Below are 18,128 nucleotides of genomic sequence, written 5' to 3'. Positions count from 1 at the left end.
CATTCTCTAATTGTTGTGTAGTTCGAACATGGCACCATCCTGATTTTATTCGGCTACAATGTCGGGCCTTCCCACTCAAACACTATCATTTTGAGGGAGGTGTCAATGAAAGGCAGTGACAGATAAACGGGTTATATTAAAAAACCTCTATCAAAGTTAGTTTGCACCTGGTTTCCTCCCAATCCATCTGCTGTTTCTAGAGCTCTGACAGGCTGACCCTCTCTTGCCGTGTGTACCGTATTGATGTCATTACCGAAGACGCCTACCCCAGCCTTTCTGCTGATAACAAAGTAAATGGAAATGTAGCAAAACCTTGGGGAGGTAACAAGTTGTTCAGCATGATGAGGGAGAATGGTGCCTCCAAAGCAGGAATGATTACAGCAGGGGAGTAAGTATTGGCACAACGAATGCATTCATCACAGCACAGCAACTTCAAGAGAGCCAACTGATAGCAGAGACTTTTATTGCGTCTTTTCTTCATTAGCAAAAAAACCCATTAAATATAAACATGGGATTTAATTGAACTTGGCTACTATGCTTTGAAAATTCTCTATGCGTCACAGGTGTAAGGAGTCCCAAAGCTGCCAGAATGTTTCCCAAACCAGCTATTATTCATCTCATTTCCTATTAACTATCCACTAACAACCTGAACAGTAAGCTGGCTCAACCAGAACCATAAAACAAACAAACCGACAATCATAAAAAGAGCAAAAAAATGTTGGAACAAAAGCGAATCAAAAATCTAGGTCCAGAATTAAAAAGAAGCTGTTTTCTCCTTGGGGGAGAAAGATGGCTCCACTGGTGTTCGAATTATGTGCACAAGAAACCATTATTAATATATTATAAACCATAGACTCCCAATTAAAAATAAAATGAGAAAAAAATAGGAAGTTGTTTCTTAGGTATCTCCCCTTTGATACCTTTCATATCCTTGACCCTAGATTACAGAAAGGAAGACAGGGAAGGAAATACATCAAGGGGGCAATAAGAAGAGGGGGAAGGGAGATGATGATGGAAGAGTCAGACACAGGGGTGATGTGGAGGGGAGAACTATGTATATATTTAAATCACAACACCAATGCTTCTGTAAGCATGAGGCACAAACTACAATAACGAAGCTAGAAAATACACCTATCAAAAGGCAGGCTGGGGAACTGGCAGGGAACTTGGGGACACTGGAAAGTTGATATTCAGGGAGGGATTGATGTTAGAACATTGTAGGCCTGAAACTAAACTATGACTATAAATCACAGTGCCTCAATAAAAAAAATTAGTCTAAAAAATGGAACTGTTTTGTGGTGGCAGTCGTGGGTAATTCTTGACTGCAGACAGAGAGTAAGGTAAGGTAAAGGTAAAGGCCCTCCCGTTGATCGTCGATTTGCTCGAGCGGGCCCAGTAACGTCTCCATTGGAGACTTTGTTGTTACTGTGTCTGGCATATCGAATACTCTCGGTAGCTTGCCGGGCTCTCCGAGAGGGGTGGAGGAATCGAACTCGGGTTGGCCATGTTGGCTGCTTGTAAGGCAAACGCCCTACCGCTGTGCTATCGTCCAGCAGACAGAGAGTAAAGTTAGAAATGGTAGGGACAGGGTTAAGAAGATGCTGTTTTTACATGCTTGAGGTACCGCTCTCCCAAAAGCATTTAATGAGGATGAAAAGGAAAAGTACCTGTGTCTCAGAAGGTTTTGAACTAAGTGCTCCAAAGTGTTGGGAAAACCCTTGGACAGTAGGGGAAACAAGGATGGGTTAAATAAAATTGGTACCTAGGAGCTATTTACAATAATGTGTCATTAGAGTGTACCTTTGAGCTCAAAGCAAATTTGAATTGTTTGGTTGCGTTTTTAAAGCATCAGAACATCATTCTGAGCTTAAAGTATAGTCCTTTATTTAAGCCTGGTGACATTGAATAATTCCAGTCACGATAAGCGTTTTCTGAACTTACAACAGGGTAAACAAAATCATCCACAGTTTTCATCTAATTCACATTAATAACTAGAGGGAATTGAGGTTAAATGCCTTAAAAGGGGTTTCTAACAAAACCATTGGTTTCATGGCCTTCACTGTTCTGAATTTTACAGCTTCTAATGCCAATGTGGATGACAAGGACGTGAGATCTAACTTAGGCATTATAAATCGTCTTGTGGCAATATGACAGACCACATGCTTAGGGCATGTAAATCAAACATCATATTTTCATTCAATGAAACATTACATGGTTATTTACCTGCTTTTCTGAAAATATTCTGGTGGTATCTCCTGAGTCTGGCCACTCCGTAGTTTAGAAGCTTTGGAAGGGGTCAAATTGTGGAGGGCTTTACAGCCAGCAATTTTCATAAATTTGTCAATGCAATTTCTTTGTTTAAAAAACACTTGAAACTGAGTAGGGTGCTGATATTGAGAGAGAAGTTGTCACCGTCACTGTCCTTCTATTCATCGATTTGCTCGAGCAGGTCCAGTAACGTCTCCATCGTGAGACTTTGTTGTTACTGTGTTTGGCAAATTGAATACATCACGGGTAGCTTGCCAGGCTTTGCCGTGCAGGCGAGATACTCTCGGTAGCTTTCCGGGTTCTCTGAGAGGGGCGGAGGAATCGAACTTGGGTTGGCCATGTTAGCTGCATGCAAGGCAAATGCCTTACCTGCTGTGCTATCGCTCCAGCCCATTGAGAGAGAAGCACAAGGTGTATATCTTCAGATCATTTTATTGAAGTGCAAGCATGGCATACATAACCGCTTCACAGCTAGAAATGAAAATTGATTCCAGGTTTAACCCCTCATTTTCAGTGCTTCTTTTAATCTCAAGAAACATAAGACAAATTGTACCCTAAGGAAACTGAAGGCTTAGTGCCACGAGGAATGTCATGTGGAGAACCCTACAGCTCGGTGCTCCAAAAGAGCCTGTCCTGGCAATTCTCTAACCAACGCCTAGTGGGCTCATCACAGCATCACTGCTGGCCCTGCATAGTAGACTGGAAAACAGCCATTCAGTAAGTGTTTTATGAGCAAGTTCAGGGTTGGGTTTTATATCTGTGATGCAAAGAGCAGCACTCTAGAAGTAGAAATCCAGCTGGTGGGTTAATGGACAACATAGAGGGTTCACACCCCAACCACATTATTTCTATGCAGCTTACCCAGAAAAGAAACATATGGTAACATGTATGCAGGCACTAAGTACAAAATATGAAGCTAATCGAACAGTGTTCTGGAACATTCTAATGCCAGCATCAAATGATTCTTTCCTTTGCATTCAAGGAGGAACTCCTGAGAGAAAACCAATATGCAGACAATCTCAGAGTAAACCACTTAAGCTTTTCTCTAAAGCACAGGAGAGCGCAGTAAGAACTGCAATGAAAAGAAATGAAGGAATGTCCACTTAACATCAATTTTAGACCTGGAGAAGGACTTCTTATTTTCTGGAGTTGCATCATTGTTTTCAAAACCTTGGTCATTGCAACTTGGTCTTTTGTCCCTAACATGTCTGGCTGAAAACCTATCAGAAATCAGAAAAGAGGCAAGATTCCTTGAATGCAGTGGATGCCTTTGTGGGGTGGGAGTGGTGGTGAGAGCATTTAAGACATACATCGCATCACAGGATCCTAGGGACCCTTGCCCAAAATGAGGGACAACATCTATTTGCCAGTGGATACTAAAAGAGAGGACTTCCAATGAGTGTTTGAAAAGGCCACAAAACTGGGGAGGATCCTACTGAGTGAAGCAAATCAAAGGGAGAGCAAACACCAAATGACCTCTCTCATGCTTGGACAATAAGGAAACATAGTAAGGAGAAAACAATGAAAACATTATGACAGTTTGCCTATAGAATTGTGACAGTCTGGCTACAGAACTGAGCTTTGGAAACGGGAGAGGAGGAGGACTTAGAGATGGTGGTGGAGGGATACTGACACTTTGCTGGTGGGTGTGATGGAGCAGCTTTGTTCTCTTGAAACAGAACAGTATTATAAAGACTATCACTATCACTATCACTATCACTATCACTGTCACTATCACCCCATTGTTCATCAATTCACTCGAGTGGGCCCAGTAACGTCTCCATTCATCCCTGTCACATGCTAGTATAGCCCGATGACATATTGGGGGCTCCTTCAGGATCAGGGGAATGAGGACCATTCATTGTTACTGTTTTTGACATATCGAGTACACCACGGTTAGCTTGTCAGGCTCTGCCGTGCGGGCGGGATACTCTTGGTAGCTTGCCGGGCTCTCTGAGAGGGATGGAACTTTTTGGGACAGCCTCTAATCACCTTCACAGGTGTTCTTAGTCAGGCATAAAGGTGGGTATGATACTTTCAGTAGCCTGCTGGGTTCTCTGAGAGTGAGATCTAGCGAATAAGAATCCGGGAGCTTGTTTTTAGAGTCTCTGGATCCTGGCCGTTGGTGGAACAAGGCAGAGTCTCCTGCCACTGCGCCTGGCTGTCCTCACAGGGGCCCCTTGGAGGAGGGCGGATTGAGTTTCCCTCTCCGCCCTGAGCAGAGCCTCGACAGCTGAAGACCTCCGGGACCCAGCCAAGGCCATTCTGAGGCCACTCTCCACATGCTTGGATGAGGAATCAGCAGCGGAATCCAGGTGTGCGGGACCCGGGGCTGCGATCTCCAAGCCTGCTTAGTTCGGGACTGGGCCTCCTCCACCCCCCACCTTCCAGTAGCCAGACAGTTACACACACCAACTGCTGTGTAACCCCATCAACGGCCAGGATCCAGAGACTTATAAAGACAGTGACTAAACAAAAAAAATTCCCCTCAAACATGCAGAAAAAAACACAGAAATGCACATTAGAAAGGTGTGTTTTGTGTGTGGGTTAGTGGTGGTAGTGGTTATGAATCCATACCCAGAGGTCTCAGGGTTTATTCCTAGATCTCTACTCAGGGATAATAGCTAGAGGAATTCAGGGTACTCTATGGGGTGCCAAGGATCAAACCTGGGGTCACCATCGGTAAGGCAGGAGCCCTACCCACGTACTATGGCTCCAGCTCCCTAAGGTAGGCTTTCTAAAATTACATTTTTATTCAATACACTAAAGAGAGTCAGATCCACAATATAGAGGGAATATCTGCCTTGCACGGACCCAACTTGGGTTCAATCCCCAGCACCCCATATGGTCCTCTGAGCCCTGTCAGAAGTGATCCTGGAATAGAGCAAGGAGTAAGCACAGATGTGATACCCCTCCCCAAAACACAATGCAATAAAACAAAAACCAAAAACCATACAATAAAGAACTGAAAAAATAACAAAAGGGCCATAAGAAAGTATAAACACCTATATGGGTAGAGCTTATGTTTTCAACACATTTTCCCTTTCCATTATCTGTTTGATCCTTACAATACCCCTATGAGTCAGACAAGACTAGTTAATCCCAGTTTATTGGTGACAGACTGAGACTCAGAGATGGTTGGTAATGTGCCCAATGTTATTCAGCTGTTATGTGACAGAACTGGGATTGAAGCCCGAGCTTCTCTAGTCTAAAAACCGTGCTCTTAATGACTACACTCGCAATTCCTCACAGCCAGGCACACACATGACACTTCCCATTGAATTAGCCACATACTGGATGTTTCCCAAGTCATTTATCAATAGGTCTCTTAACCTCCCATTACTCAAAAGACAAAGGGGTGTAATATATCTAGAATCTCAATGGATACGAGACATTTTACACTCTTAGTAGTAGCAGCAATGGTAATTATGCAAAGTGCTGAGCGCTAACTATATGCTAACTATAGGCTTCAGTAATGTCACCTGTTTTCATTTACCTAATGACCGAATCAGCATTATAAGCCAATGAATTATGCACTATTATTGCTTCCATTATAGACATTTGATATCCAAAGCCACCGAGTGCTAACTGTACCAACTAGACACAGAGCCAGGAATCAAATTCATGTGTGTTCAACTACAAACGTATGTTCCTCCTCATTCTTCTCCATGGTGCCAGGGCTGTCACACCACCTTAGGGGACAGCAGGGGCACACCTGCTTCCCAAAGCATGTCAGCCAAGAAAGCAAAATAGAATGGGCAATTTAAAGGGAAAATTCAAACTTTGAACAAATAATTTCAGGGTATAATCACGATCACTTTTCGCTGAAATCATGTGCCTATCTTCAACTTTAATGACTCACTAGAAGGTAAAATTTGCTGTTAAAATGTTTTAATTCCAAGCCTCCCTGGCAGGCCATTTTGCACCTGTAATTTCTATAATTCTTCCATTTCAGCCTCATGCTCCATTTTCCCATTTGCAGGACTAGTACTTAGCATTTGAAAACGCATCCTGATTGCTCCGTTGCTGCCGCTGTGTGCAGGACCTGTCAGTCTGCTCAGCACAGTTAATGTCACCGTGGAAGATGTCAGTGCTGGGTCAGGATGGGGAGGTGGTTATAATCATGAGCGTTGGACTGAAATGTCAAATTAGAAATAGACATCTCTTGATCCTGTGTTTCTTTTTCACGCAGGCATTTGAAATGTTATTTCTTGGGATGTTTTCGTTAGCAAACCTTAATGTAAAGACTTAGGAGCTTTGGGGGAAAAAGGCATGGGTACTTGCTAAACCTGAACACACTGAGTGAATGCATCCAAGGGCAATGAGTATGAATGAGATGATTTGAAGATGTTTGAGCTAATTAATGACATCTTACTAATGACTTTGTTATTGGTCCAGGACTCGAATGTAGACAAGGGATTCTGAGAAAGTTTCTAAGTAGAATATTGGCTCAGGCCAACACTGTGTGGTCTGGTTCTTCGTGCACATCATTTAATGAAGCTATGTATTTATTTATGTGACTTTCCCCAATCATCCTGCCCAAATTGCATTATTCCACAATTCTACTTCTCAGATGGAAGGCTCAAATCTAACTTGGAGGTTTTCTATGAGGTTAGAATAAGACGGAGATCTTCACTTAATGTACCAAGCCAGGCTGACTCCATAAAGAGGCAACTCTTACCCCAGCACTTCTTCTGAAGCTGTTGGCAGTCATAAATGATCCTCAATATAAGACAATAGAATATGACCATGTCTATGTGGTACTAAGTTATATTAGGTGAAAAGAAAATGACTGTGGTAGTGCTTTAAGAAGTTTAACATAAAAGTGTTGAATGAGTCAACAATTCTACTTCTTGGTAGCACAAGTAAAAGAATGTAAAGTTTCTATTTAAAAGAACTGAAAAGAGGTGTCTTACCAAAATGCATACATGAGTTCATAGTAACACTAGTTGCAATAGCCAAAAGGCAGAAAAAAACAAAAAGAAAAGATAGTAACTATAGCCATAGAGCAGATATGATTCATCCATAAGAACGAATAAAGTAATGATCTATTACTACACGGAAGAACCTAGAACATGGAAAGTGAAAGAACTTAAACATAAAAAAGATAAATTATTTTATTTATGAAATAGGCACATCTTCAGAGAGAGACAATAAATTTGTAGTTGTCAGGAATTTGGAAAGAGGAAATGGGGTATAACTGCATAATGTAGGTGGAATGTAAATATTCTTGAACTTATTACTATACTGAATGCCACTTTCAATGTGTGATTTTATATTACTTTTATACATTTATGGTGATTTTTTCTTTTGCTTTTTGGGCCACACCTAGTGAAGCTCAGGGGTTCCTCCTGGTTCTGCACTCAGGAATTATTCCTGGAGGTGCTTGGGGGATGACATGGGATGCTGGGGAATCGAACCTGGGTTGGCAAAGCAAACACCCTACCCACTGTACTATTACTCTAGCCCCATATGGTGAATTTTACCATATTAAAGATAATAATGTGATTTTAACCTACTGATCATTGGTAAACAGTATTAGCCCTCATCAATCCAGAGTTCCGAGAATATTCTCTCTTATTCTTTCAGTTTCCAGCTCAAGGCTGGTCCTAGAATCTACAAGGAGGGTTCATGGCAAATGTCTGTGCCCACTTCTAGCTTTTTAGGGGAATGAAATTCTCATTTTGGCTTACTTTTGGTCTCCCTGTTCAACGTCCCCTTCAATGATAAGCTTTGTTGAAGAAGGCATGACAAGTCAAAGGCAGCATACCGTGGCCAGCTGCCAACTCAGTAACCAGGATTACTGCAGCATCTCAGCATTGACAGAAGTAACCTCATGCCTGCTAAGAATCCAAATGAGCGGGCTAACAGCTCCAAGGCCACTTTCCAGGTAAGTACTGAAAATAGCCATTGAGAAGCTGAACGGCAGCTTGCATTATGTAACCACAAGAGAGGATGTCAATATGCAAAATCACATTTGCTTATTGTTGATTACAGCTTTAAACATCCTCATTAAACGTAATGTTGCATCTGTCAAAGTCAATGATCTAGGATTTGGTTTTTGTTTTATTTACCAATGCTGTTCTTGTCATTGACATTTTAAATGCAGAAAGTGGGGTTGGCAGAGTGGCATTTGAGAAAACACTGTACATTTCTATGAAGTTCATGGCAGGAGGAGGAGAGGAATTGTTTGCTTTAAATGCACTGCCAACACCTGGGAGACTGCTGTGTTTATAAAGGGTAAGGTACTAAAGTGCCAAACTACACTTTTTACATATCTTTGAAAAGGCAAACAGAACAATGCAAGAAAGTAAAGGAAAATTGTGGTCACAAAACTTTGAGGTTATATTCGAGTCTAAACTACACAAAATGTTAGGAGTTATAATGGCAAAAAATCTAGATGAGAAGGGAGAAGGGAATCTAGAGAGGTTTCCCAAAAGTTTCCTGTGCCAGCGAGTAACACATATTTAGAGAATATGGAATTCTGTATTTGTGAACTATCCTAAAATGCAAGTGCATGAACATTCCTTAGAAAGTCTGTTTTCAGTTTGATAACCTTATGAACCCCACTGTATGAGGACCGTGGTCAGCTTTTTTTTTGGGAGGAGGCAGGGACACATCCAATAGTGCTCAGGGATTAATCATTTTTTTAAATTTTTACTAATGAAACACCAAGAGGTACAGTTGTAGACTTACAAATTTTTGTGCTTGGGTTTCAGTTAAACAATTTTCGAGTACCCATACCTCCACCAGTGCCCATTCTCCACCATCACTAATCCTAGTATCCCTCCCACCCCCTATTCCCCCATCCTACCCTGCCTCTGTGGCAGGGCATTTCAGGGATTAATCTTGGCTCTGTGCTCAGGGGTCACACCTAGACAGGCTCCAGGGACCCAATGGGATGCAGGGGATAGAACCTAGGATTGTACACAAGGCAAATGCCTTACCCACTATTTTTCTGGCCCTGACACTGGCTTTTTAAAAGAGGATGCTTGAGTTCTTGATTTGCTGTTAGATGCATACCCAGTATGACTCTACATTTGAGATCCTTCTCTCTCACAAAGGAGATCTGCAAAAATATGGACAACACACGACATTGCTTTGCTCATAACTCACAAATGATCCTTGATCTTTTCAATCAAGAAATCCAGTGGAAGTGCTGAAAACCCATAACATCATCTAATTTGGAGGTGAGGACTGCAAACAGAACACCGAACAGAAGAGCAGGTAGCAACAAGTGATTACAAAACAGCTTTGGTCTGAAGGTTCACACTGACTTCCAGAATCTGAGCTGTGGTCTAAAGTGGGATATTGCTGGTCAAAGAGGCAATCTCTGTCTCTTATAGTCTACAGATAAGTGTGTGAAAGAAAAGGAGAATAGGGAGTCAAAGGTTTAGAGAACTCAGCATTTCCCTACTGGAAGTTCAGTGAAAGCATAAGCTCATTTGATCTGTTCCACAACAATAGGCTTATTATACTTGTTGCTTCCTCTCTTGGTAAAAGCTGGAGATGCTCACAGATGGTAAAATCATTCCAATTCCTTTTGCTCCCCCCCCCCACACCTTGGGTGCCATGCCAATGGCAAATCTGCTCCTACCTGGTAGAGCTCAGTGGCAGTGCACTGGGTTGTCAAGGTCTTCACAGGTTCAAGGTCATCTTCATCGCTGCTTAGCTTTAGGTCGTCCTCGAGCATCCTACCAAAAAATCAGAGTAGTATTCACTGGAGTTAGAAAGTGCCTTTTCTAAATCATCCTTAGATACGTCTTGCCACAAGGCTGAAATATTGGAGCTACAATCTGACAGCTGCAGTTCTGTCAAAGGTGCAGAGGGAACCAAGATTCTTTCAGCTAATTAGATATTTGAGCTCTTATATTTATGTCATGCTCTGCACACATCTTCCCTCTCTACCTTCCCCTAAATCAAGGGGGAAAAAGACCATTTCAGCTTCTCCAGAGAGGACTGGAGTCTATATATTTTTACTACTGAAAGTGTAATAAACGCACTGATCAATCACTGTGGGGGTGGGACGTGGCACCGAGTCTCTATAGGGAAAGCTGCTTCGAGCCGCTCATGACAAAACAGACATGATCAAGCCCCTCGTTGTAGAGGCAGTTGTCCAAGCCTGTTAGTGTGGCTGGATGACAGAGGCAAAAGACCCGTGAACTTCCACTGCCGTTCCATGCCCTCTGCACTGTGGCAGCACAAAATAGCTGGGCGAGAAATGGCTAGTCATTAACCTTTTGATATATGACCAATCCCTTCTTGTAAAATTTGATCCAAGGGATGTAAGCTCATGGTGTGGATAAGAAATCTTTCTCTCCTCGGGCAAGGTACCTGAAAACACATGAGTGGTTAGATTCTGGGTGACGAAGTAGCATTTTCAGAAATGTTTATCGAGCTCACAGAACCTTTCATTTCTACACGGGTATTAATTGCAGTGCCACCTGCTCTATCCCCAAGTCTGAGTCACAGAAGGAAGACTGACTTATTATCTTAAATGTCGGTTACAGAGGCTTCCAGGAACAACTGGTGTTAATGCTTTTCGTTATTCAATATGAGTTGAGATCTTCTCCACAGGGGTTATCATAGGCTCTCTCTGAGAGCCCACATCATCATCAAATTCTTGGAAGAAAGAACCCCCATCTCAGAAAAAATATGTTCTCATCTCTGTCCTACCTCAAGCTTTGACCAGTTCACAGCCTTGCTTCCTATACAGAGTGTCCAATGGGGAGGGGCTGCCCTTTGTTCTCTCTCACATTTTTCACATCACTTGCTAGAAATGATACAGTTTGGTGACAAAGAAAAGTTCAGAGAAGTCAGTGACTGCACTCGAGGCCACACAGCTAGATAGATCTAAAAGCTCTTCATTCCTTCCCATGCATTTCCAGAAAGGAGCTTGGAAAAGGAAAGGCAGCTTCTATGTTGATCAGTGTACAATGTACAAGCATGTCTTCACATTTTGGAAAGAGATTTGGGCCAGAGTGAATATCCAATAAATAAATCTCCAACACGAGCACAGTTTTTAGAGCACTCTGTGCTCAGCCACATAAGACTGGGATGTGGTTACTGAGGTCTGAAAACCAAAGACTGATACAAATGATGATGGGTGGGCAGGGCCACTGGGAGAGTTGGTTTCAGAGAAACTAAATTTGCAGGATTTATGACTCTTGGTTGAGAGACTAATGGATGTTGTGAAGATCTTACAAAGGAGACCAAATGTATCTTGACCTTTCTTGGGCAGTGATAGGTTTATTAATCAGAACAAATGTTCTTTGTAACACATTGTAGTAAATGAAGTCTGTATCATTTTCACATATTACAGAATTCAAATGTTTAAAAACTATCTGTCCTAGAAAAATAGATTTCTATTTTTCTCTGTATGTGCATCATTGTATGCATTGTAAATGATCATTGTATAACTGTAATGCAAACATGAAAGTTTGTAAGTTTGTAACTGTACACTACGGTGATTCACTAATAAATAAATGGGTTGATTCTCTTTAAATAATTCTCCTTCAGGCAGAACTAGCACATCCAGAGTCAGAGCACAGAGATGTCCAACTCAGAAATTATTTTACTCTCCCCTAAACTCCATATGATTTTAACATGGAAATGAAAGGCCCTCCAATGGACAGCTCTGGAAATAAGGAGCCAATCTACATAGCAGTTGACACTAAACAGTCCCATGCAACAAGTTTGGTATGGATTTTATTGTTTGTAAAGGACATTGGATGTATAGATTTGGTGTATAGATTCATATCCCAGTAAACATAAGGCAAGGGTGTATCTCTGAAGGAAAGCTATCATTAGTTATCTCTGAAGGTATTAGAGGTGTTACTTCCTTTTGCAACTTCCCTGACCTATTAAGCTTTATTATTGAATACACATGTACTTGTTTCCGTTTTATCCATAGCTAATGCTGGACATTACTCTAGGGAAAGGGTAGGATTATCAAAGACTTCTGGACTTAATTATTATAGCAGCACCATTCACACCCATTGCAGTGAAGGCAGTGTTAATAGCAAATGATAATCTCTTTTGATAAGGTTATAATTCTATAAAGACATTATTCACAAATTAGATACCCCAAATGTGAAAACAATCAGGCTAATATAAATGCATGCCTGTATTTGTAATCATAAAAAACAATTGTTCTTTCACTTTTCAACTTAATAAAAATGAAATGAAGTAAACCTCCCTAGAGACTTCTAATGTTTGCTCAGGATCTGGTGGTTTTGCAATGTCTATTTTTCTGCAAAACCTCTCTGCTTCTTCTCTTTCGACCTCCCTCCTTTTCTCCCGTCTCTCCTTGCCCCTCCCTTTCCTCTCTTCCTCCCTTCCTCCATCCTTTCCCTCCCATCCTTCGTTTTTGGTCCACAACTGGCTTGCTAAGGGTTTACTCTTGACTCTACATTCAGAGATCACTCCTGGTAGGGCTTGTGGGATCATATGAGGGTGCCAAGGATCGAACCCAGGTCAGTCAAGTACCAAGCAAGCGCCCTACCAACTGTACTATCTCTTAAACCCCCAAACCTTTTTGATTTCTGTGTTTACTTATAATTTTTATAGTACTATAAAGTAGAACAGACCACAAATTTGTGTCAACAAAACTACACCCTTACCTGGAAGAGGGGATCCAATCAAAGTTCAAGTAATGAACTTTGGGGCAAATAAGCAAATGAATGAACAAAAAGAAAACTGTAGGCATTGGAGAAGTTGGGCCTAAAATGGGATGTGTATGCCTCAGAAGGCCCTTGGCACTGTGATATCCTGAAACACTGATGACATGATCCCCCCTATTATCCGCAGCCATAAAATCATTTAGGTTAGACTTCAGAAACTTTGCCATTTTGCACAGCAGTGTTACAATCTTAACTAGGGGAGACAAGTAGCCCTAGATACACCATTTGAGTGGTCCCCTTAAAGAGTCTGCTTGCCTTCATCCAGGTTATCTGATTGGTTGTTTTGTGTAACCAATCAGATTGAAGGATTTTGAAACCTTCATCAATAGTGCCCATCAATGGCCAAGACCCAGAGACTATAAAAACCAGCTCCCGGAAGTGCGCGGCCGCATTCGTGGTCACGTGACATCTTATTATCTCATTCTTACTTTGGACAAAATGGCAGGCTACCAAATGTAACCTGCCCACAAGGCAGAGTCTGGCAAACTCCCCGTGGCGTACCCAATATGCCAAATGCCAGTAACAATGATGGGTCTCATTCTCCTAACCCTGAAAGAGCCTTTAATATGGCACTTTTTAAAAAATCTAAGGGCTAGGACGAAGGAGACATTACTGGGGCCTGCTCGAGGCAATCGATGAACAGCAGGATGGGCGTGATCCTGTGATCATTAATAGTGGGCGTAACCCATCAGACAACAGGCTTGGTGCCATGTGAAGTATATAAGCACAGATCATGAATGGCAGCTGTGGAAGTCATGGGAAGAGAGAGAAGCGACTGGTGGAAGAGAGCTGTTAGAAAGGAACGATGAGAGGAGAACTTCAAGAGTAAAGCTGCCCCCAGAGAGGGGCAGCTGGCCAAAGAGAGTTGCTGAGAGCTAGCCACTGGGCTCCCTGTTCCAAAGAGAGCTTGCTGCTCAGGATAGTAGATGCATATTGAAAGTAGACTATGGATCAAACATGATGGCTGTTTGTTACTTGTATTGCAAATTACAATACCCAAAAGGACAGAGAGAGAGTAAGAGGTATTGTGCCTGCCACAGTGACAGAGGGTGGGAAGGGGTGGGGGTAGGGGTGGGGGGAGGGATACTGGGAACATTGGGGATGGGGAATGGGCACTGGTGGAGGGGTTGGTACTTGAACATTGTTTGAATGAAACACAATCATGAAAATCTGTAAGTCTGTAAATGTATCTCAGGATGATTCATCATAATAAAAAATTATAAAATAAAATAAGGAAAAAAGAGAGTTTGCTGTCTATCTCTTGGGTGCTGCAACACTGCAGGCATTGGTAGTCAGGGTGTTGTGCTATTCTTATTTGCTGTCCCCAAGAAATCAGAAGCTAGACATTTTAGCCATTTGTGCTGTAACAGTAGAATGCTTAGGCTATTTTAAAGGGAAAAATAAATAGTCTGAAACAGTAGTACAAAAGTTACTATGTAAATGAAGCCTCTTGTGGAGGCATAGTGGATTTAAATGCAAGGGTTGAAGAGGCAAACAATCCCGAGTTCAAATACAAGATTATATAAGGGTTTCTCTCTTTACACCTAGTTAACAAAACTTTTTCAATCTCAATTTACTCAAATTAAAACAAGCAGCAATATTACACAATCCGCGTACTTTGGAGAAGATGTAGAATGATTAGAAAAAGAAAGGTCATACATATATCTAGGAATACAAGCAGCTTTCATCATTTTCACTGTAATTTTTAAGCTTGATTGCTACAAATATTGTTACTTGGTGCTACTGAGATTGGGACAGTTAAAAATACAAAGCCCAGTGGCTGGAGAGATAGTGTCAAGGGGTAAGGCATTTACCTTGCAAGTTTACAACCTGGATTTGATTCCCAGCACCTCATCTAGTCTCCTGAGCCATCAGGAATGATCCCTAAGCATAGACCCTTGAGTACAGACTAAGTCCTAAACACTACCAGATGTGGTTCACCAAGAGACGTACCAGAACAAAATATAGTTCTATATACCACCTGAAATTTAAGCTCAACTCTGAATAATTTTTTAAAGTATGGTCCCTTTAAATTTATTTTGAAAATAGAAAGCTCTGTAGGTGACCGATACTAGATGTACCATCTGGTCATATGAAGTTCTTGAACAAATGAACAAGAGGTTCAGAGATTATTAAGGAGTCTGGAAACTTTCCAATTGAAATTAGTTTTCTAAAATGTTCTAGAACTTGTTTTCCCAGTGCTGGAGATCAAACCCAGGGCCTCAGATACAACAGGAAAGTGCTCTGCCACTAAGCACTGTGTCTGGTCCTGTGCTCTTTAACCATCACTAACACTGTAGGTTCACTGAAACTATCTGAGAGAACTTATCTTCTAGACATCTGAAGATCAATTTAGAAAGTAAACACTCACAAATTGCAAATGAGAGTTACTAAAATCAAGACTTGGAGAGATTGCCTGCTTCTAAAGATAGGGGGACCTACATCTAGATATAGATAAATAAGTCAATGAGAGCCTCCAGTAGAAGTTGTTCTCACCTTGAGCACATTGTCTTCTCGTTCTTTGTCTCTAGGAGCTTACCTCACACCAACCTTTACATATAAGATTGATTGAAAGGTTAATGGATTCAAAATATTTGCTTTGAATCATCAGGAAACTGAGTAACTTTCTGTACGTTTTGGTGAATTATAAAACACCAACGTTCTAAACATTCTCAATTATGTCACCTACAACGAGTAGAGCTCAAAGTTCCAGGTAACTAATGGAGATAGAACCATTCGATGACTCATAGGTGAACCATAGATATCACAGGAGGAAGGGCCTCTAAATGCTACCTAAGCTCTCCATGGTGAAGTGGCATCCGGTGGAGGACACAGCTACGAATCCCCCTCACATGGCCATAAGCCTCTGGTAGCAGATTATGACACACTTTTAGCATTCTGCCTCTTGATTTGTTAAAACATTTATTCCAGACAGAATTGCTCTGTACTTTCTCATAGTCTCCACCTGGTGTCCTGAGCTTTCTTTTCTATATTCTAAACTTAGGGATAGGACTTGGAATGTTTCTAAGACATAGTGCTGCTGTCTGCATTAGGCAGGGCAGAGTGAGGAAGCTGTTTCACCAGGCTTTGTGCTTTAAACAAAATTAAGCCCTAGCTACAATCTCATAAGAATCCAGAACTGATGGCAATCAAAGTCAGTTTTCCAGGTCTCCAAATGAGTAACACAGCTGATTTAGGTTGAACATGCCAGCAAGCCTGCAGAATAGGGGTTGACCGGGGCGGGGGGGGGGGGGGGGAATGCCTGAGGACTTATTCCTTCTGAGCAGGCAGCATCTTACTGTGGGTCCTCTTCTAGAATAAAACTTCACCCTTCTGACTCCTAAAGGGCACTTCCTCATCATAAATTAGGTTGGGCAGGAATACAATGTGACTGTGTCAGAGTTAGAGAATACTCCGGGATTTATATATCTTCCTACCTATTGTTATGCAGTCTCTAGTTCTGAATCATTTGTTGGTAGTAAGACTGAGGAGATAGTGTTATTTTTAAAGCATCCTTTCAATTCCCCGGAGGAAATGTTCTTCGGGACGCTGTTCTCCAAAGAAGCTGCAGTTAATTTCCCCCAAGGTTTTAACTCTGATTCAATGACCATGCCAGTGGAAATCCCAGAGCATTCCAATCTGAGGGTGGGGGAAGTCAGAAACGGTTGCAGCTCTAACCTAAATTCTAATAGGGATGCAGTACATCAACAAGATCTGCCAAATCAAATCTCTGACCTTGTACCACCCAGTTGGTGCAGTCTGTGTATAAACTAGACTGTGAACTCAATCAAGGACATATTGACCAAAAGAGGATCTTGTAAACTGATGCCCTTACGAGAGTTGCAGAAAACAGGAACCTCATACGATCACCATTTTCTTAGCATGTGAACTGGGTGTTAGTTTCCTTTGGACAATGCAGGGGTTAGGAAAGTTTAGCTTTCAGTCCTAACCAGCCCCCACTGTGTACTTCTCCTGTCTGTGAGTTCAGAATGCTTTTCATATGTTTAAACCATTGAGACAAAAATCAAAAGAGCACTGATATCTTGTGGCACAAGAAAATGATATGAAATTCAAACTTGATTATACGTGAACAAAATTGGAACATAGAAACAACCACTCATTTCCATATCATCTATGCTTGTGTGCACCAAAGGCTGGATTCAGCAGTTGCACCCGAGAATATTTAGGCTCTTGATCTTTGCATTTAAATGTTTGTTGGCCCTTGCTTTAAGTCAATGCTGTGCAAATTCTCTTAAATTCCAGAATATTTCCCCTGGAAAATGCAATCATAGGAGGAACTTCAAATAAATAGATTTACAGATTTAGAGCAATGCTTCTCTGCTCATAGCCAGGAGAGCCACGGAGATTAGGGGAACAAAGTGTGAAAACAACTTGTCAGGCTGCGGGTTTTTTCGAGGTACTAGTGGCTCCAAAAATATTGCATAGGATTTAGAGAACCTGGGTTGAAGTTACATAAAGTGTTTAATATCAGTTTATTTCTCTGTGCAATGGAGGCAAAATGATTATTCTTTCTCTGAGATTCAGGAAATGTCAAATAGTCTTTTTGGCCAGGGTAATGGCAAAGTGTGAATAGCCATCAAACATTGCACCAAAGGCAATAGTGGGAAAAGAAAAAAGAGTAACTATTCTTTATACATATATATATGTATAAAGATCTATATCTATAATATATAAGCTGAAGCTAATGCTGTGAACCTTGATGTATATGATTATTGGCTTGCAAAACTTCTACCTTTCAACCATGGAAGTCCACAGAAGTGATCACACAAACTCAGCCCAATATAAAAATTTATGCTCCATGTTCATTTTTTAAAGTTTGACCTTCATTTTCTTGGCATATTTTTCTGGGTTGTATAATTTTTCTTTCAAAGTATAAATTCAAGTTATCATGCATACAACACATAGCCTAATAGAATTCAGTAATGTTATTTACACCAAAATATTGTATCACTTCTAAGGGATGTGTGTGTATGTGTGTGTATAGACATCTAAGAGTGTGTTTCCCTGGAGATGATCACACTCACTGGACAATCTTAGACATGAAAACAAATGCTTAGACAATTCTAAAGAAAAAAAGGGTAATACTTTGTCTTAGAATAAAGTTGAAATGTGAATTTTGATAGTTGACATTTTGAGAAGGAAAGCCATCCAAGAATT

The 18,128-nt window shown here is 41.3% G+C and overlaps 1 protein-coding gene across 3 annotated transcripts in view; it reads right to left on the bottom strand.

Moving 5' to 3' along the window:
* Positions 1–18,128, bottom strand: part of AFF2 (ALF transcription elongation factor 2) — a 563,946-nt gene that overhangs the window by 124,142 nt on the left and 421,676 nt on the right. For all 3 annotated transcript variants that reach the window (XM_056130207.1, XM_056130208.1, XM_056130209.1), the window contains one exon: positions 9,866–9,962. In XM_056130207.1, the coding sequence (XP_055986182.1) occupies positions 9,866–9,962 (97 nt within the window). The remainder of the gene's footprint in view (positions 1–9,865; positions 9,963–18,128) is intronic.

This window comes from Sorex fumeus, unplaced genomic scaffold (genome assembly GCF_029834395.1).
Source record: "Sorex fumeus unplaced genomic scaffold, SorFum_2.1 ptg000075l, whole genome shotgun sequence".
In the NCBI taxonomy this organism is placed as follows: Eukaryota; Metazoa; Chordata; class Mammalia; order Eulipotyphla; family Soricidae; genus Sorex; species Sorex fumeus.
This window is presented reverse-complemented; position numbering and strand designations above follow the sequence as displayed.